The 21,807-nt window shown below is 40.6% G+C and overlaps 1 protein-coding gene across 1 annotated transcript; it reads left to right on the plus strand.

The window, feature by feature from the left end:
• Nucleotides 1-4,833: 4,833 nt before the first annotated feature.
• Nucleotides 4,834-14,086, plus strand: LOC121933016 (phospholipase A and acyltransferase 2-like). The gene is made up of 5 exons (XM_042472205.1): nucleotides 4,834-4,842; nucleotides 5,522-5,621; nucleotides 7,074-7,339; nucleotides 9,281-9,393; nucleotides 14,003-14,086. The coding sequence occupies exons 1-4, from the start codon at nucleotides 4,834-4,836 to the stop codon at nucleotides 9,377-9,379; spliced, it is 474 nt and encodes a 157-aa protein (XP_042328139.1). The 3' UTR covers nucleotides 9,380-9,393; nucleotides 14,003-14,086.
• Nucleotides 14,087-21,807: the final 7,721 nt, after the last annotated feature.

Consider the following 21,807-nt stretch of genomic DNA (forward strand, 5'->3'; position numbering starts at 1 on the left):
ATTCTGTCTTCAAACAGTGACATGACCAATAAAAACACTTCACATATCCAGTCTTAGACTGGGGCAACTACACAACCCTCTCTACTCTTACTCCTCAACCACCACCACTACCACCTCAACTGCTCCTACAGCCCCAAACTCAAGTTCCTATACTTTGTAGTATCTTTCTCCACACTCAAAGGAGGAAAGAAGATACAGACATTTCTTCACCACCAGGCCACCCTCTCAAGTGGGGTCAGACTGACCACTCTTTCATTGTATGCACGCTTCCAGAGGTGACATGTTGGGTGTTTCCAAAGCATTCATGTACATGTTTCTGCATATTTCTATGCCATACGATGATCGGAGACAGAGACTGGAAAGGGGGGAAACAAAGGGGGAAAGGGGGGGCCAAGAAGAAAGCGCCGTGGTTCTAGAAGCCTGCCTTTACAGTGCTTGTGGAAGAAATGCTTCAATTCCCCCCCCCCCCCGTATTTTTTCCTCCTTCATAAGGAGGGGTGGAGATTTAGAAAGAAGGGAGGGAAAGAGCAAGTGGGCAAGGAAGTAAATGGTCTGGCTTGACACCAGAAAACCAGCATTCGATAACGAAAACTCAGAGAACACATATTCATAAACTGTACTTCCTATAGTGCCTCCCTTCATTTGTTATTTCTGCACCTGGGTCTGTGCAATAGTTTTTTTTAAATAACATATTTCTTCACACCAACTACAGTGCATCCACACCAACCACAGACTTTTCATCTGAGCTTCTGCAGACTGCAAGCCCTGGTTTTTTCAGTGGGTGCACATGCATACAGCTGTACATGTGGGTGTGGGCATGCACACATGCTCATTGAAAAGAACAGGACTTAAGGTCTTGCATCTTTTGCTATCCATGGGGGCAAGGTCCAGAATGGATTCCCCTGCAGATAGCAAGGGTCAACTGTACTCAAATTACATGACTAGCAAAGTGTATACAGTATACAACTCCTGACACCTACATAGCACTGATATTAGTATCAAGTTAGAGGAATATTAACCAGCTACAAGAACTGAGTAATGTGAGGGCAAATATTTCAGATTACAGATCCGATCTTTGGTCTGATTACTAGTGTTTCTTCAACATATTATGAAGTAAAGACTACATTGAGTGACGATATTTACACAATAATGAAAGATAAGAAGTCTTCCCTGCCTTGAATGTAATCCTACAAAAATGTATTTAACCTGAACGCAAGATATGGCCACCCACTCACTTACACAACTGCCAAGACTCCTTAACCCTATAGCCCCTTCCTGCAGGTGTTTGTGTGTAGGTGGGTTGTGTCTTTGCATAAAGAAACAGAGGAAGATTCAATCGAACACTTGCCCTTTACAGTTTATGTCATGCAGGCGATAGCCAGGGAAGAGTAATGATGAGCCCCTCACCTGTTTTGTGGATCTCCTCTGCTGGCACTGCCAGATTTTAGGGCTGCAATAGCAGATGATAACCTTCCAAGCAGGCGCTTGTGAACATTCTCCTTTTGTTCACAATTAATTGTTGCTGTGTGCCTTCAAGTCATTTCTGACGTATGATGACCATTAGCAAAACTATTATGGAATTTCTTGGCAGATTTTGTTCAGAGGGATTTGTCTTTGCCTGCCTCTGAGGCTAAGAGAGTGTGACTTGTTCAAGGTCACGCAGTGGTTTCCATGGGCAAGTGGGATTTGAACCTTGGTCTCTCTGAAAATTCTCTACAGAAATTTGACAGAGACAGAAAATGTGTAAACAGTGGCATCACTAGGGTTAGTGTCACTACGGCAAACTCATGGTGTCACTCCCAGGCAGGCCGCCACAGCAGGGGAGACAGCATGTGGGGACCATGGGAGGGGAGGAGGCGGTAGAAAGAGAAGTGGCTGCAGGCAGGGAAGGGCATTTACCATTCACCCTCTTCTTCCTGACCACCTCACTGCCCTCTCCATCCTGCCTCCATTTCCTGGCATCCCCTCCCAGCACCCTTTCTGTGGCCATTGGCAGGGGTGGGCCTGCTGTTCTGCAGCTCCTTCTCCCACCCCATCTTTGGCTGCAACCAGCTCAGCACACCGCTGCTTCTCTTGGAACCTTGGGATCTCTGGGCTGAGAGAGCTCAAGGGAGTGGAGAAGAACAGATGGGAAGTGGTGGCAAGTTTGCAACTGGGTTGCTGAACCTATTCTTCCCCTTTGGCTCTCTTGGACAAGGGTAAAAGGGATTAAGGTAGTGGAGAAGAACAGTCAGGCGATAGCAGCTGTAGTGAGCTTGCAACTGGCCAGGGTTGAGAGAGCTCAAGGCAGCAGAGAAAAACAGCCCTGGGTCCAGTCAAACTATGTTTTAAACTGGTTTGCAAACTGGTTTAAATTGGGATCATTCACACTTGCACCATGTTTTTTGTAGCCGAATTCAAGGAGTCTCAGTGCAAATCCCCCCTAAACCCGTGGTGGGGTTTTTTTTTTTTTTTTTGGGGGGGAGAGAGAGAAAGGAATTTCAGAGGTTCTTTTCAAGAGAACCGTTTTGTGTGTGTGTGAGAGAGAGAGCTGCAAATGGGAACTTACAAGTCGGAACATCTAGCCGCCTCTGCTCTTCCTCCCTCCTCCTCCTCTCCCCCTGTTGCCGCTGCTCTTTCTCTTCCTGCCACCTCCTCTTCATCTTGCCCCCACTGCAACGTCTGTTGCCCCTCCTCTTCCTCATCTGCCCCTGTACCCGCCCATTTACCCCCACCACCACAACTGCCAGGATCGAATCACTCCATAGCATTTTACCCTGTTCCCAAGTGTGGACGGGAATTGGGATATCAGGATATTGGGATAAAATGCCACAGAGAGATTCAATCATGGCAAATCAATGGAAATAACCTGGTTTCCACTGTGTTATTTCCTAGTGCAAATGGGCCCCCTGTTTAAATATTTGAAGGGATATCATATTGTGGATGGACCAAGCTTGTTCTCTGCTGCCTCAGAGACTAGGACATGTAGCTACAGGAAAAGAGATTGCATCTCAATATTAGGAGGAACTTCCTGACAATAAGAGCTGTTTGACAGTGGAACACACTCCCTAAGAGAGTTGTGGAGTCTCCTCCTTTGGAGGTTTTTAAACAGAGGCTGGATGGCCATCTGTTGGGGGTGCTTTGATTGTGTTTTCCTGCATGGCAGGGGTTGGACTGCATGGCAGGGGGTTTCCTCCAACTCTATGATTCTATAGTTTGGTGGTGGTGGCTGCATTGAGCTTGCAACCAACTCACTACACTTCCTCCTCCCATTTGGGCTTCTCTATGCATGGCCTTGGGCTCTCAACTGTCAAAAGAGCCCAAGGCAATAATGGATGGAAGTCAGTGGTGGCAGCGCCGATGACCTGTTGCCACCCAGCAGCTGGGTAGGAGGGAAATAAAGGCAATGGCAGCAGAAAGGGAGCCTGCAGTACCACCGCTGCTGCTGCTGCTAGCAGCTTCTACTCCCAGCCAGCAGCCCTGCCAGACCCAGCACTGTGTGGCATTGTGTGCCAAGTGGCAGCAGCACGGCACACACATCCTAGCAGCCACAGCAGGCAGGGGCACCAACTGAGTGTCACCCCCATTCAGGTGTCACCTGGTGCAGCCCACATCTCCCGCATCCTCCTAATGATGCCCTTATTTGTAAGTGGGTAAATATGTGATTCCTTACAGCAGAGTGATTTCCCAGAAACTAGGTGCTTTTGACCTTTGGTCAAAAGCAGTAACAGTGAACAATGACCAAATTATCAATGGGGAATTTAATTAGCTCAAGGTCACAAGAGGAGGCCTGTTACTACACCTTAGGGATCGCCCCTTCGATCTGTATACCAGGAACTAGAAATCCAGAAATGAGGCAGAAGCTCTAAGTACAATCAATGTCTCTTTTATTGGAAACAGGGATTCAAACACACAGGCACATACGCACATGCATTCATACAAGACTCAGGAAATAACGTAGTAAATGTGGGATAGATATTAGGCTTTCTAATGGAAATACTCACCTGATGTAGAGGTTCTATCTTGGGAAGTCCAATTTTTGTGTGGGTCTGTCTGAAGGTCTGCGTAATATGTAAGGTTTAGCAGACAAGTCAGAGAGAGACTCTAACTTCAAACTGACATAGCTGTTTTCCTGTCAGCAGTGAGAGTGGCTAGTAGCAGCCTGTGTGGCTGGCAGCAGCCAGTGGCTGGTAGCAGCACATTCCTAAATTTAGGAGAACCTTTAAGGGTTTCTAGACAAAGGGCAATCAAAGGAAACTGTTTGAAGTGTATTTCACATCTTAGGTCCATGTTTTGATCTCACCAAATGCTTCTGCCAGAGTGGGGACCCAAATGGCTATGCAAATGTCATTCTTTTGATTCACCTGGCTCCCCCTCAATCACAAAGAGAGACATTTCCTTATGATACCTGATAGCATCTTCACAGCTCCTGGCATCAAAGCTGGGTAAGGAAATTTGTTTACATATCAAAACTCATGGCTTCCCCTTGTTTCAGTGGGAACCTGTTCTTTTAGATCATATGTGAGGGCCATATAACTATTCAGGTCAAGATGCACTTTTGATATCAAGATGCAGGTCAGAGATTATAATTTGGATATATTAAAAAGGTGCAGATCAATGTCTATCAGCAATAAAGTTTTGATTTGAATGCCAGAAGCTAGTGTATTCCTTCCCGAAGCCTGAGGATTAGCATTTTTCAGGAATTACAAATTGTGCCTGATTTCCTTGAGTTGAGCTGCTCCTGAAAGTGAAAGTACAAAACAGTAGTTTATCCAGGAGACTCACAAAGCTATATATTTGAAAACAGGAAAGGAACGAAAGCCAGAGGCAGCAGAGATCTGAAGAAAAGACATCATGTCTCAGGTAATTGTGAGAGTCTTTTAGAAATATAACGCTGGAGGGTTTGCTTTTACATTTACATTGCTGAACTGGGAGAGAGTGCAGTGTCTGTTTGGTCAAGAAATTGTTCTTCTGCTCAGTCTTAAAACTTCCTAGACTGGTGGTTCTGATGAAAGTTGGGAAATGAACCTATTCCAGGCTTTAGTCCATACCTTTGAAAAAACTATCCAAGTTGCTGAAACTGTTTAGGGAATGGCATTTAGCACTTCAAATTGCTCTTTTAAAGTTCTAATTGAACCCCAGAGCAGATTCAACATTTTACTGATATCAGAGACACCAGGGCTCTAGTTGAAATAAAACAACACTGGTGGGATAGGCAAGAACACAATGAGTTTTGAGATGATCACTAGTGGTCCCCATGTAGGGTTGCCATAATTCTCTACTAAAAACCGGGACAAAATGTAGGATACAATTTAGACCAAAATGTAGGACATTTAAGAAAAATGTCCTGCATTTTGAGCTAAATTTTATCCTACAATTGTCCTATATTTTGATCTAAATTTTGTCCCGGTTTTTAGTAGAGAATTATGGCAACCCTATCCCCATGCCCTCCTGGCAAAAAGCTCAGCACCCAGAAATATTGCAGAATTACAGCTCCTTAGACAAGGGAAATGCTATTTCTTGTCTCATTTTTCTTTTACAGAAACTAAACCTAGGAGACCTGATTGAGATTGACCGACGTGGTTACCAACATTGGGCTATCTATGTAGGTGATGGATATGTGGTGCACCTGGTTTCAGCTGGTAAGACTGAAAGAGTGAATAAAGGTTTAAGAGCCTTTCCAAACAATGCCCCAAAGGAGTTTAGAAGAATTTCTTATCAAAGGAAAAGTGACAAATGCCCCCACTCCTTTAAAAAAGAGAATCCCTTTTAGCCTCATCTCCTGCATTCAGGAGGTCCATTTGGGTATTCTTTTTGGGGATCCCCTCTCAGGCCCCATTCCCACTACGAAAAAAATTGCAGCAGGATGCGAGGTAAATGACCCTAGTTTCCATTTGAAATCGATTCTGATCCTTATCAAATCGATTTCAAAGGGGAAAACGTGGGTCAAACCCAAAAACCCCAAGGTTTCCTGACACCACTTTTACAGTGGTGTTTTTTTGGGATGACTTGATTTATTGTAAAACAAATCGATCCATCCCAGTGGAAACCACAGGCGGATTCACATCTGCCGCCAATGACAGGGAAATGACAGGAGAAGCTGCAATGGCCCCTTCCAATTCACTGTCACTGGCATTCCCTCCCTCCCTTCCTCTCTCCCTTCCTTCCCTGGTCTCCCTGCCTACCTGGGTGCTGGTGGCTGGGGCTTGGCAGCAGTGGCAGCAGCAGCAGCAGTCCTCTCCCCCGGTCCTCTTCCTCTTCCTCCATGCTGCTGCCCGGCCTCCTTCTGTTTCTCTGCCCCGGCAGGCCTACATAGAAGGAGGCCGGGGGGCGGAAGGAGAGAGGCAGCAGGCCTGAGGGACGAAGGATGGAGGATAGATGATGTGCGCACACTTACGCGTGCATGAATACATGCCTCCATACTCCCAGCCTGCTGCCTCTCTCCTTCCGCAGTGAAACAGAAGGAGGCTGGGCAGCAGCATGGAGGAGGTGGAGGAGGAAGAGGATGAGGACCAGAGGAAAGGCATGGCTGCTTGTCTTCCCCAATGGGAATGACAAGCATGCCAAGAGAAAACTCCTATTCCAAACAGGCCCTCTTTTCATAGTTTGGAATCGAGGTTTTTCCCGTGGCAGACCCAGTGGGAACGGGCCTTGAGTCTCCCCAGATTCTGAGACGTCTGTGGGCCCTTTACAGTACCCCCTCCCACATAAGAATAGCTACTAGGAGTGAAACCTTCATCTTGCCAGGCATGGTTTCGACTGTTAAAATGGTGTAAATGCACTTTCTGGTTATTAGCTGAACAATTAATAGATAATACACAATGTGGGCAGAGGATGGGATATACTGTGGGTGTTAAAAGCTGAACACTTGTTTGACCACATTCCTTAGTATTTGTTTGCAGTAGAACCAAGGTCAGTCTCTTGAGAACAACTGCAATAGCAAATAAACATAGAGCTCCATGGGAAAACAGAAAGAGAAGAATGTTTTGGTTTTGTAATAATGAGAAGGTAGCCTGTGAAAGGTTTGAAATTTTGTGTGCTTGAGCATTCTGTATTAGCAAATAGAGTTTGTGTTTTTGTTTTTCTTGTTTTAGATGGGAGTCGCCCAAATACATCATTTTCTCTGTCTGCCAGTACAAAAAAGGCACTGGTGAAGAAACAACGGCTTTCAGAAGTGACAGAGGGAAACAAGTGGAGAGTCAAAAATAAGCATGACAATAAATATAGTCCCAAATCCAGGCAGGAAATAGTTCAAAGTGCACTCCAAATGGTTGGAAAAAAGATCGACTACAATGTAGTCACAATGAACTTTGAGCATTTTGCCAACAATCTACGTTATGGGCGGTACGAATGTGACCAGGTAGGTAGTACTGGACATTTCACTTGGAGGTAATAAATAATTAACTTTTTGTATCAGTTTTGTGTGCTGAAGAAAATGGAGTAGATAATATGGTACATACTTTTTGTCTAGTCTAGATCTGAGTTTCTGAGAGGCTGTAAAGGGACAAAACTGGAAATTTGTGGTTCATTTGGCAAAGGCTTGCTAACTAGGCCAGAAACTAACAGAAAATTTAGAATAATTTGCCTGTCAAATAGAGCCTTTTTCTGCCCACCCAGCCCTCTTTTCTTCTTTGTCTTCTGTCTATCTGGATGGTTTTTCATCAGCATCTGCACTGGGATGGTGACGAAGGAGGGCTGGAGAAACACAGACTTTTGGTATCTAGCAGCAGCAATGGAGATTATCACACATTCTGTATCCTGTTTCTCCCAACAAGATACAGTGGTACCTCGGGATACGAAATACCCAGGTTACGAATTTTTCGGGATACGAAAAAATCCCATAGGGAATTATTGTTTCGGGTTACGAAAGTTTTTTCGGGTTACGAAAAAACTCCGGCGCTATTTTAAATGGAGCCGCGGCGGAGCCGCGGCTTTTTCCCCATTAGCGCCTATGGCAATTCGGCTTACGAAGGTTTTTCGGGTTACGAAATTAGCCGCGGAACGAATTAATTTCGTAACCCGAGGCACCACTGTACATGCCTGTTTAAGTACCAAAGATGAGTCTTCCCATGGCCAGGCATATGCAGCCCGTCTGCAGCCCATCTGCAACCCGGGTTTATCCCATGGCTTTTCAAAGATGGGATTTTCCCATCCTTGAAAAGCTGTGGGATAAGCCCATGCTGCAGATGGGCAGCATATGCCCAGCCATGGGTGAATGCAGTGAGACCCATCTTTGGAACTTAACCATGCATGTATCCCATCAGGAGAAAGATGGGATACAGCGTGGGCAATAATCTCCCATGTTTTTGCAGTAAGCAATGCAATAAAGCTTGACCTGAGAAAGATTGGGCTTAGCTGTAGCCAATCCTACTAGCTCTGGGTGCCTGCCTACAACAGGCAATGTACAGCTGCCTCTAGAATCCCTTCCTGAGTGTGTGTGAGCAGCAGAATAGAGAGAAGGGGGGAAAGAAAATAAACTTGCTGCACCAGCTACCCCCTATCACATTTTTAAAAAAGGTATAAATCTAGCAGTTTGGCTACCCCAATGGAAAACATAACAAGGTTGGAGGCTGTTTAAAGAAATAGTCTTCCCAGGATGCATTTTGAAAGAAGCCTTCATGTACTCTCAAGAAAGTTCAAAATGTTTTTCTTTACTTATTCAAGGCTTACCTGTTGTTTCATTTCATATATGCATCTCTGAAGATGCCAGCCACAGATGCTGGCGAAACATCAGGAAGAAACTCTGCTAGAACATGGCCACATAGCTCGAAAAACCCACAAAAAACTATATGCATATTGTTTTGTAAAAAAACAACAACAACCCCCCCAAGTTTACTGCTCTTCTTTTGGTGCAGGAACCTATCCATATTCTTGTCTAGTTATTTCAGGATCTGATACCAAATTTTCCGTTAAAGAAGTAATTCTTGGGAACTGCATCCACATTTTTAGTTGAGATATACTTGTTCTACAGTTTAGAAATTTAAATTTTCAATTCAAGAATCACAATATCAACTCCAGATTTCAAAGTTGTCTCTTAAAGAGCCTGAAGATGGTAGTGGAATATTGGAGGTCTTTATGTCTATTGTACTTTTCCAACCAATAGTACTCAGGTATCCTTTATACGGAGCTAAGTTTAATATTGTATTTCTAAGTTTTGAAATGCTGAGTTTATTTCACTGTTATACCTAACAATTAGAAATTGTCTTTTAAAGTATAGACAGCTTTAGCAAAGTTTCAGATAAATATTGTTGGGAGATCAACTGCTGTGTATAAAAACCCTTAAATCTCTTCTTTCCTGCAGGTCATCAGAGGAGCTGGAATTCTCGGGGCAGTTGGAACTGTTTTAGCAGCCACTGCAGCATTTGGTTTTGGGGTGATGAGATCACTTGGCCGTCAGTAAGATAGGTTTTCAGGGTATGACGAATAGCATGAACAATCCAAATGAGTGTTTGCTTGTTATTTAAGACTTGATGTTTTAATTAAGAAGGGGAGGGAGGGGAGGTTTGGAGGGTCTAGTACACATGGTTGAAAATGAGAGCTCCACCATACCATAAGTAACTATTGGAATCTAGGGAAAGATAACACTTGTATTTTTTAACTTTCTGGTGTCAGAGATTCAGACATTCTGAGCAGCCTCTTCCTTTCCCACTCAGGGACGTAGCCAGGATTTGGGGAAAGGGGCGGGCAGACTAAGTGCCACCATTTTGAGAGGCTAAGAGCCCCCAGGCACAGAAAGAAAGTCAAGCATTAACCTCAGGAAGGGGAAAGAGGCGGGGAGGGGGCTGCTCCACTTCAGTGCCATTGCCAAGGGCTCATCAGGTTCATTCAGGGGAAATGAGAGGCAGGAGAGTCGTCTTTTGCGGGGAAGGAAAAATAAAGCAAGCTGGGACAGGGAAGTTTTTGAGTAGGTGGAGAAGTTTGCCCTTAGAGTGAAGGGATGGGGAGGAAAAAGAGAAAAGAGGGCTTGCTCCCTGGCTTCCTTTTCTCAGGAGCTCCCACTGCCCTTGCGCCTTCCCCAAGCCCCACGCAGGGAGCTCTGGCTGAGTGTTGCCAACAAGCCTCAAAGATAGTCCCTGGAATGTTTTACCAAAATCCCCGGAATTCCCCATTACCCAAAATATTTGGTCAAAATCCCCAGAAAGTCCCCGTAATGTTAATATTAAGGGGTTATATAACAATAAACCAAAATATTCATAACCTTGGTGAGTGGTTTATCAATAGCCTACAATTTTGGGAGAATAAAGCCATTATGACAATGTGGTAAAATAAAACCAGTCAAAAATTATAACAAATTTCTTTATTAAGAATTAAAATATTCTAACGTGACATGCATGCAGGCTTATAAGGTAAAAACAAGGCTTATTAGTCTTATAAGGTAAAAACATGCTCAATATTAACTGCTAAGTTAAGTTAGGCCTAAAACTTGACAAAATAATAACAATATGAAGGCACATAACATGATAAATTGAAAGCAATGTGAAAAATTATTTAGATATTGGTCCTATTTACGAGGAAGAGACATATAAACAGGGCATCTTTACAAACTTGTCTCAGTGCCTCAATGGTTTGTTGTGGTTTAGTATATTGATTTGAGGTGTATAAATTATACCATATAATTCAAAAGTCTAAACACACACACAGCAAGATCAAAAAGGTCTTAGGGCTTACAAAATAACAGCAAGTCATATGCTCTCAGCCTCTGAGGATGACAATGGCAAAACCCCATTTGTTTTACAAAAATGACCCTGTCGTTGCATGGCAGGTTCGGGCTGGATTAGATGACCTTTGAGGGTCCTTTCCAGCTCTAAGGTTCCATGAATGGAAACAAATTAGATCTAACCTCCTTTACAGCCATGGAATCCCTTGGGGAAGTCATGCTCTCCCAGCCTCAGGGGAAGGCAGTGGCAAACCTCCCTCTGAAGAAATCTTGCCAAGAAAACCCTGTGATAGGGTCACCATAATTCAAAAAAGACTTGAAGGCACACAACACACACACACACACACACACACACACACACACACAGCAGCAGCAACAATAATAACTACAAAGTTAATGTGACTGCTAATATTAAGAGCCATTATTATTATTATTATTATTATTATTATTATTATTATTATTATTATTAACCCAAAGCTGCTTTGGGTCCCAATTTGAGGAGAAAAGTGGGATACAAAAATCGCCACCACTTATTATTGTTATTATTATTAATAATAAATAACCCAAAGCTGTTTGGGGTCCCTCTCTGAGGAGAAAGGTGGGATACAAAAATCACCACCACTACTACTACTACTTATTATTATTGTTGTTGTTGTATTTCTTCCTGGGTTGGAGCCCTCTTACTAGGCGAACCTGCCCCCCTTCCAGCCTCTAGGGGGGCATTCCCACTTGGCAGATAAAACGGATTATATTGGAGCGATTCTGATTCGGATTATGTTCTTTTCCCCCAGTCCTGCCTTGCAAAAGGGTCATGTGTGCTCTTTTCCCACACCCCAAAAACCTGCAAAATGTTTACAGCCCGTTTGGAACAGAGAAGAGTCTCTGTTCACCCTGCAGCCATCCTTCCCCCATGATCCCTGGCTTTGGAGGCACCAGAAGACCACCCAGCGAGGAATGAGAAAGGATGTTTCCTTCCCTCCCTCAAAAAAGGCACCAATTCTGGAGAGGGAGGCCCCCTTTATCTCCCCCAGAGGGAGGGAAAGTGTGGATTCTTTGTTAATTGAGGAATGCCTGTCATTAATTATGTCATTTATTCTGATCGTGAGATTTTTCCCACTGGTTGAGGAGTTTCACTTAATTCTTCAACCTCACACACAGAAAACCATTCAAACCTATTGATGAAACCTCCATGCTCAAGGAAAATCTATCTTGCTTAGTACAAAACACCAAGCTAGGGGTGGGAGAGGGAGGACTGCTGCTTTCCATTGGTCTGCCTTTGGGCATGGCCACATCCTTCCTCTCCTTCTGTAGAGAGACATTTTTACAAGCTGACTAGGGCTGAGCTTTTAATGCTGTGCGGTTTTAAAGTTTTGTATCCAGTCTTTAATACATTTTAATATCCAACTTCATAAATTTTTAATCTTATAGGCATGCTCTTATTCCATCTTTTGTATTGTTTTTTAAATTGTACTATATTGTTTTAAATGTGATGTTAGCTAAAGAAATAGAAAATTAAAAAGTTTGCTGTTAACTTTTTTTCTTCATAGCCTTATATCAATACAGGCATACTTCAGTTAACAAAGCCTCCTGCCAGAAGAGATACAACAGTTGAAATGCTGACTGCTTTTAAAAGAGCATTAAAGACATATCTCTTCCAGCAGGCCTACCCAGTCAATTTTAAATCATGACTTTTTGATTGTATATGTACTTACATATCTTAATAATTTTATAGTGTTATATTTTAACTGTGAGTTTGTGAATTTTTAATTATGTTTTGTATTTTAATATGTTAACAATTGTTAAAATTGTTTTAATGTGTCAAAATGGAGCCTTGGGGAGAGACAGAAAATATAATAATAATGATAATGATAATGATAATAATAATAATAATTATTATTATTCAAACACTCAAATAATCACAACCTATTTCAGATGTAAGATAAATATGTTTATGTGTATATTTTGTTAAACTGATTGTTATTATAAAGCCCAGAAGCCAAATGGGAAAAATTTAGAAAATTTCACATAGGATGTCTAGAATAATATGTTGGCAAGAACAGAAGGGAAAACTGAAATGTAAAGAAATGAGCAACACAGGGATAGAGGGAAGTCATAAGTGTTTAATGATTGGTAGAAGATTACAACAATGAAATTAGAAGATTATAATATAAATAATGCAATAGTAAGATAGGTTGTATATACATGTTTTAATGTATTTTTTAGAAAATACTCTGTATATGGAGAGATACATATATCATCTTTGCTTCCTTTCTTAATAAAAAGATAATATTTTTTAAAAAAAATAGCAACTGTCTAAAACCCAAAGAATGACACTTTTAAAGCTTCCACTCACCTAGGACTTTATCACCCAGTGATTTGTTGCTGGGTTTTCCTTGGTTATTCCCAGGATAAGACCTGTGTGTGAAAATCTTAATCACAGTCATGCGATTTTCACAAGATAATGACTCTTTAAAACCCCGATTGTTCCCCTTGTGATAAAGTCCCTAAACTAAAACATCCTCCTACAACTAGACATTTTTGCTTGAGTTTTTTTCACGATGGCTGTTATTTTTAAGTGTTAACAACAACATGTTGGTGAAGAGCTTTCTTTTTCTTTTTTCCCTCAAGCAAAGTTTTAATTTACTGACTACCTAGGCAAGCATCTAAAATTAGCATTTGCCTTGCAGTTTCCAATTTGTTTGAATTGCCCTTTCTGTCTTTGGGACTGCAGCAGCTCATCCTGAATTTGTGAAATGATTTCCTGAGATGTTCTAAATAAAGGTGCATAAAAAGCAAAGGAAGCCATGTTGACCAAAAAGAAGGAAAATCCAAAATCAATATTAGTGTAATGTTGTTGTTGTCATGTGGCAACTCCAAGGTGAACCTGTCATGGTGTTTTGTAGGTAAGTTTTTTTCAGAGGAGGATTGCTGTTGCCATCCTCTGAGACTCAGAGAGTATGGCTTACCCAAGGTCACTCAGTGGGTTTCCATGGCTGAACCAGGATTCAAACTTGGGTCTCCTGGCATTTAACGCCAGATAAGATAGCTAAAATGTACAAGAAAGCAAATAAATTATGTTGGAAATGTAGGGTTAAATTGGGTACATATATTCATTGCTGGTGGGAGTGCGAAAAAGTGAGGAAATTTTGGAAAGAGATAGTAGAAAATATAAACAAGATCTTAGGGATAAACTTAAATAAAACTCTAGAATGTATCCTTCTGAGTATGTTTGATGAAAATCTGGATAAAAAATATGGAAAAAAACTGACCCTTGGAGCAGCTAGGGTCTTATATGCTAGGAATTGGAAAACAAAACACATACCAAAATTGGAAGAATTGATTAATTATCTATATGATTTATTACAGATGGACAAACTCTCTTGGATGATAAAAGACAACTCCTGGGAAATAACAGAAGAATGGGGGAAAGTATTAGAATTTATAAAGAAGATGTGGGGCCATCAGCTGATTATTATTATTATTATTAACATTTATTTATGAAGCGCTGCAATCTTTTTAGTTAGACGGTTCCCTGTCCTCGGGCTTACAATCTAAAAAGACATGACACAGAAGGAGAAGGGAGTGGTGGAGGGAAAGGGTAAGAGGTCCAGTAGTTCCTCTCTACCTCCGAGGCCTGGACCAAGGCAGATGGACTGGAGGGAGAGCTTGGCTTCAATTATATTGACTTGTATTTTTATCTTGATTATGTCTACCTAAATATTTTGATTGTTTTTTCTTTCTTAGAAAGTCATAGCTGGAAATGGATTTTAGGCTATAGGAATAGCATGTCAATTAGTTAAAAATAGTATAGAACTAGATATGTAATCTCTTAAGATTTAACTTGATTTTGGAAAATGATTTGAGTAGACAAATAGGTTATCCATAGAATTACAATTTGTTTAATATGGATTGGATAATCTGATACATAACCTGATGTGCTATGATGGATTATAGATTAATTAAAAATGGGATAATCAAATATCAGAGAGTTTATACATTAGCTATCAAAGGTGGAGGAAGTTGTATGTTTGTGGAGAAGAATGAAAGATATTAAAGGTAGAACAGACTTACATGAGAAACTGAAGAAGTGAAGAAGACGACAAGACTAGATAAGAAGTGAGATGATATAAAGATAAAGAAGAATTTAATAAGTGATGATTATCTGTGCATTATACCTTTGTTTTGCTTCTGTTCTACTATTGTTTGTATTTGTATGAATGTATTTTACCATATATAGATTAATAAACTTTATTAAAGAAAAAAGACTAGGTCTCCAGACTCCTAGTTCAATACTTAAACCACTACACCACATTGGCTCTCCGTAATGGTTTTTTTAGGCCAACCAAAATTAACTGAGATGTACTTGATATCAAAGAAACCAGGAGCTGTTCTGAGTTTGCTTCCATATCATCTGAAGGATATGCAGCCTATAAAAAAAGAGAAAGGTGTCACCAATAGGAGGGCTGTTGTCACTCTTGGATCAGCAGACTTTCTTTAACCACAACCAAACTCTCCATAACCACTCTTTACTCCATTTTCTACTGCCCCTAGTTTGGTTTGTGATCATCACTGCACATTTGTAGAGGTGTACCTCTACTATATAATTTCCATTCAAGGCTTCTAGTTAGAGTTTCTCACAAAAATGCAATGAGGATAACCACTGGCACATTGTGAAAGAGGAAATATATCACCCTTAAGGAAAATAGAACACTGATTTCCATAAGATCTGCATATTGTCATCAGTTTGTCGAGACAAGGGATGTAAATATTTGCTTCTCTCATTCTCACATGAAAGAATGGGCAATTGAGATATTTTTCCCCTGTTGGCAGAGACCACATGAGTTAGCCCATTTTTAAAATGGTTTTTCACATTTTGAGATTGTTTTGGTGAAAATTTCATGATGGTTTTTTTGTTAAAAAAAAGATTTTAAGGGATATGCTTTTGTAAAAACAAATGAACAAAAGAAACCAATAACAACAATTTTTTGCTATTGTTGCTGCTAGTAATAAAACATTTCATGAAAAATTTTGTAGTAGTTCATCATTATTTTCTTTGTGGCATCTCATTGCATCAAGATAGTCTCTCTCAATGAGGATGAGGGGGGGAAATGAATATTTTTTAACTTCTCTTGATGGGATACAAATTTAGAAATACTAGAAATATAACACATTGCAATATAATGAAGATGTGATTGGATGACCTGTGTGCTGCTCTGGCCTGAATCCTTTTGAATCCCAAGTAGAGTAGACCCACTAAATAAATGGAATTTACATAAGAGTTGACTCACAATTCAGTATAATTGATTCACTAGGTATGTTCTAGATGGGACTACCAATATGGTTGAAGCCTCATGGGAAAGTGTCACACATCTCAAGCTTCTCTACAATATGCACATTCCTTATATATTTAGACACCCAGTATTATGCACTTTTCTACGTTCATAAATTAGTTTGTGTCTTGGCATATTTTGAAAGCAAGCCTTTATCAGCCTGACAGCCTTGCTGTCAGATGTGAATGCTGTTTCCTCTTTTTACGTGAAAGGCTTCAATTTGTTCTAAAACTCTTGAGTGTTATACTTTACATGATCTGTAAGCTCCGGGGTTGGTCGGATTTTTCTTTAACATTTGAATAAAGGTTTCATCTTGGAGTGATACATTTATATACGCCCTCTATTACCAGAATACCAACAAATGCAAAGTGAAAGGGAACCAACTTATGTAGTGATCAAGTAAGTACTAGCACATCCAGTAGGCACTAAGGTTGGAAAGTTACAACTCTTTGTAAGTACTGTGTCCGTATTCCTTGTTACAGCAGTATTTAGTTTTTGTTTTTTGTGCTTTTAGTAATCTACTGTTACGTGTTGCTATCATCCCCCAAAATATTAGGTAAATGCAGCACTATTGCATGGTAGTGGCAAGATAAGAAAGCAGGCCATATTTTCCCTTCTTGTGTCCCATGCACACCACATCATTCACTTCACTTGCAGAGTGTTTTGATAGGATGATTAGTGGATCTCTGGATCTGTATTAGGTCAATCTAGTAAATAACAGTGAGGATGGTTGAGATTGCAGTGCTTTCTACTTCATTATGTTCAGATAGCGTTACTCCCTCCCTTTGCTGACAGTTAATTTCTGCAGTGGGCCCTCCACATTCACTGAGGTTAGGGGTGTAGGGTTCCCATGAAAATGGAAAACTGCAAATAAAGAAACACTATTTTTTCTACCTGAGAGGATAGCTCTAGGAATCTCTAGGTCCTCCAGCACAACTCTTTGGACAACATCTGCCAGAATTGTGTTGGAGGACCTACAAATGCCTAGAGAAGTGTACTCTATAGCAATCTCTAGAAGAAGTTGAACATAGAGTTTCACTGGAAATTCTTAGAGAGAACATATAAATCAAACCTGCAAATAATCAAATCTACAAAAGTCAAATCCACAAATATGAAGGGACGACAGTACTTTCTTTCTTCCAAGAATACCTTCCAAGGGTGAGAGAAAGCAGGACACATTTACGGAGAGTGGTGTTGAAGTGGATCACCAATAGTGGCACCTTGTCTCTATAGGCTTGGAACACAACTGTGGAAAGAAGCTGAACTGTATTCAACTGGTAAACAATGGGTTACATTGCAAGAAAAACTCTTGTCTGGTTTCCCCTCTACAGTTCAACATGGGTAGGAGATGCCACCTTCTATTTAATATTTCCTATTCTTGTCTGACTGGCAAGAAATCAAGGTAAACAAAAATGAAGACAAGTATTAAAACAACTGGTGTGCTGGAAATCCTCTTGCATATCTTGGGGTCAAACTACAGGTCAAACTAAGATAAACAAGTAACATGCAGATGAAGATCTTTAAAAACACACACACACCTCTGTAAACCTGTGAAGTCAAAGGAGATTATTACATGGAGGAAGCAAGCATCCTTCTCCTGTCATTAAACCCAATTGGGTAGGGGGGGATTATCACAACCCCGCGCACCTATCCCATTTTTCCCATCTGTAAACAATATTGGACCTATCATTTGGTATTAACAGCAGTCAAGTCAAGATTCAGTCAAATATGCACTAGTGGGGAAAGTTTACACCTTCCCCATCAGATTGTATTTTTTTTAAAAAAACGTGCAAGGGTTACAAACAGAGGAAAGGGGCTGCATTAAAATCAATGGCTCTCTAATCCTAACTCTAGCCTGGCTCACATATTTGTGGGATGGCAAATCCACATTTTAATCCAGGTTTTACAGGAGTTCTCTAGGGGGTTATTCAGATGGTAAAAATAATCGGGGTACAGAGTGGGTTGAACATTTATTGTTCACATGCATTTCGAATGCACCTTAATAAGTTTAGAGGGGCTGCCAAAAATCCCATGTCAGCCCGGATAATCAGACTTGGGTTTCCATGCCCCCAAATTTTCCTAAAAGATTTCCATTATCATGTGAATAACCAATGCATATAGACCCAGATTAAATTCTGCATGCCTTGACTGTTTTTAGAATACACTCGCATCATCAGATGTATCCCCATGATGCAGATGTATCAACCACTCCATCTTTATTTGCAGTGCTGATACATATGAGCAACAGAACTTGCAGAGATGCACAGATGCAGTTTTGATAATAAAAAAAATAGCATGGACAACAAAATCAGATTGCATGAGATTATTTATATAGTCACGCTAAAAAAATGTCTGAAGAAGTCCTAAGGGTGTATCCAGGCTGACTAAAAAGTCCCAGAGTTTGTTCTTTCTAATTTTATATTGGGTTAAAATAAATTGACCTGGGGAGCTAGCATAAAAAGTCCCTGGTCTTACCTGACGCTGACACAAAATATTCTATAAACAAAACATGTATGGCTCTCCAAAATAAAATAGGAAAGAACAGGAACAAAATCTGGAACTTTCTGGTATTTTTAATTACCTTAAACTGCTGAAGCTTGTTCCTAAACAAGTTGGGCTTCTTTAAAATTAGCCAAACCTGAATGGTTCTACCACTTCACTGACATTTAAGATGCTAGCCACCACTGCTGGGTTCACCATAATCCATAAGTGATATTCTTTTCCTGTCCTGTTTGATTTAGAAGGTATGGGAAAGGCTGGATAATGGTAGATATTCTGTTTAGCATATTTAGATGTTATTAAATTATTAGATTAGAATATTTGGTTCTTCATAAAAGGGGCTTTGATTGAGTGACAGGTTATATTCTTATTTAATTTTAAAAATTGGGAGCATACATGCACTTTTACTCCTGAAACATTTGCTTTTTCTTCTTTCCCATATGACCCTAGCACATTCCACAGGAGGAGCAGTGGTTAGAAAAGGAAACATGGAAATGAGTATGTTTGTTTACCAAGCATAAGTAGAATGAATTAAGGTATGGACATGGAAAATAAAAGGGAAACATATGGAAATAGAGAATAGAGAGATATTCAAAAAGCTTCCATGTAAGTGTTTTTACAGCTACGAAAGTGGCTGTAAAAGGCAGAACTGAAGAATGGATAAAATGCCCATTTTGTATGTGTGTGGTTTCATTTCAGTGGTTTAGAACAGGTTGGTCACACAACAAAGCCTTCAATTTCAGAGTTTCATTGCTCTCATTCCTCATGTTTCTGTCTTCTTCTGACCAGGTGAAGCAATCTAGCAAGGGTCGTGAAGTTATGGGATGCTATGTTTGTCTTCTTTCTTACTTACTTGGTATAAAAGATAAAAGCAGACTGTAAACAGGGACAGCCATAAATAGTTCTTTAGCTAAGACTACTACTATCAGCTTTGCCTTTATACTATCATGCAGTGCTACATTAAATTACATTACAATATGGAACATTTGGAGTATCTTCACACAAATCTTCAGTGAAGAAAGCCCATCTGGCAAAGAAACTGATGAGAGAGGCACTGTTTTGCAAGGCAACCATCTGATTTCTTGATAACAAACTTACAAAGTAAAAATGACAAGATCCAGGATTATTATTTTTCTCTCTCTCCCACTTATAAAGTCTAGGAGGTTGGAGGTTACTGGCTGGTTGCATTTCTTAACGTTACAGCCTGAAATTCTTTCATTCTTTTAATTTAAGTCCACCTAGCAACTGAGGTCACCGTAAGTCATTAGGCAACTTGAAGGCACACACACACAGTGGGAATTATTTGTGGAATTCTGGGATTTCTAGTTTTGTGAGAAATTTAATCTTCTCTGTCAGAGACCTCTGTGTCACAACAAACTACAGTTCCCAGGATTCCAAAGAATGGAGGCATGGCAGTTAAAGCCATGTCAAGCTGCATTAATTCTTCAGTGTGGCAGCAGCCTAGAGCAAAAGACAAGATGGTTTCCCTTCCATCAAAAATAGAAGCTGGCTGTCCTCTGAGACATGGAAAGGGCCAGCAGGCTCAATATGGCACCTTTGGTTTCACTCTGAGTAATGGTAGGTCTGGCCTTGTGTTGCTATGATAACACTACCAAGCCAAGGCTGATAGAAGATAGGCTTAAGGGTTATATGATGCAAGGCAAACAAAGAAAAGTAAAGTGCAAAAGCAAACAAAGAAAATCAAATACAGCATGAACCACCACCCGTCATAGTTTATGAGAGCTGTGCAAGCAGGTTAGCAACAAAGAAAAATACACTCCCCCAGTGCACTCTCAGCCTTCCTATCTTTTCTTTTCCCAGCCTCAAACAGCAAAGCAAATGCAAAAAGTATCCAACAAGGTCACTAATACAAAGGAACCCTTTCATGCCACTGGACCTAATATATGTGACCAGGATGCTAACAAAGACTCCAAAACCTATCTGCTTGGCCACCAAGGTAGTCAGACACCGGACATCACATGATGGCAATGTGTAGCTGAGACTGTATAACACAGGCCCACAGAACACGCCAGTGATTTCTCTGCTTCATGGAGGGACTGCTGGCAAGTTTGCAGCTTCATGTTTACATTATTACTCTCTCTTCTGCGCTGTCACAAGATGTCTGCTGGAAAAGTCATGGCCTTCAGACAGTGCTCAGCAGTGAAGGAGCACTCTGGGATGTAAATACTTGCTGCTACCATCAGCTGTATATATAATTGCCATCAGAAGCTCTTCTTCATGACCATAAGTGCTAATTGTAAAATTATCTTTACTTAAATAGAACTGTTTAACTGGCACAAAACAGTTCAGGGTGGGGGGAATCAGCTTGATGTATTAACAAACATATAATTATGGGCGCCACAGGAGAGGAAGATTGGAACAAACTCTTCCTGATAATACCATTTCATTGGTTCAGAGAGATTATCTCAGAGGATCTCATTATGGCTAGCTGTTGATTAGTTTTAATTCGCACTGCATGCTGTTGTCTGAAGTGACATCCCCACCCCCCAGAAAATTGCCTGTCCTTCCTTCATAGCTGGAAACTTGAATATTCAGCATGGGGCATGCAAAACAAAACATAGCCATCACGTAGTAACATCAGATGTGACCTCCCCATTTAGCATACCCCTGAGTTGATATGATCCACCCAAGGACAAGATTGCAGGCTTTGAAAACTAAGGATAGGTGAGATTAAACATTAGCTCAGTTCATTTTTAAAATACAGGTTCATTTTTAAAATACAGTGTTCAGTATTTCGGATCCCCCCCCCCCCCCCGGATTTTGCAATGCCTGCATTGCATAATGAGATATCTTAGAGATGGGACCCAGGTCTAAAAACAAAATGCATTCATAAAGCATCCCCAACAGGACATTCAGTGAAGGCGATCTTGCCACCTCTCTAGCAATTGGTTCCATTGCCAAACGGTTCTCACTGTTAAGACGTTCCTAATGGTCAATCAAAACTTACCCTTTTGTAATTTAAAACCATTAGACCTCTGAGGCAGCAGAGAGCCAGCCTTTACTCTCTTCTTCAGGTATTTAAAGAGTGTGATCATGTCACCCCTCATTCTTCTCTTCATCAAGCTAAACATGCCTAGCTCCTTCAGCCTCTCCTCATATGAAGTCTAATGGCCCATTAAAATGATATCACACAATAATAATAATAATAATAATAATAATAATAATAATAATAATAATAATAATAATAATAATAATAATAATAATATGATTTATTTATAGTCTGCCCAATCACAAGGAATCCAGGCAGGTTAGAACAATAAAAATACATAGAAAATACAATAAAATTAAAAGTTAGTCCCTTCTCAACTCCTCCATCCCAAT

Source organism: Sceloporus undulatus, chromosome 6 (genome assembly GCF_019175285.1).
Source record: "Sceloporus undulatus isolate JIND9_A2432 ecotype Alabama chromosome 6, SceUnd_v1.1, whole genome shotgun sequence".
Taxonomy (NCBI): domain Eukaryota; kingdom Metazoa; phylum Chordata; class Lepidosauria; order Squamata; family Phrynosomatidae; genus Sceloporus; species Sceloporus undulatus.

Coding starts and splice junctions, on each gene's coding strand:
- LOC121933016 (XM_042472205.1), top strand. Junction 5,622..7,073: donor GGTGCACCTGGTTTCAGCTG/GTAAGACTGAAA, acceptor TTCTTGTTTTAG/ATGGGAGTCGCCCAAATACA. Junction 7,340..9,280: donor GGCGGTACGAATGTGACCAG/GTAGGTAGTACT, acceptor TCTTTCCTGCAG/GTCATCAGAGGAGCTGGAAT.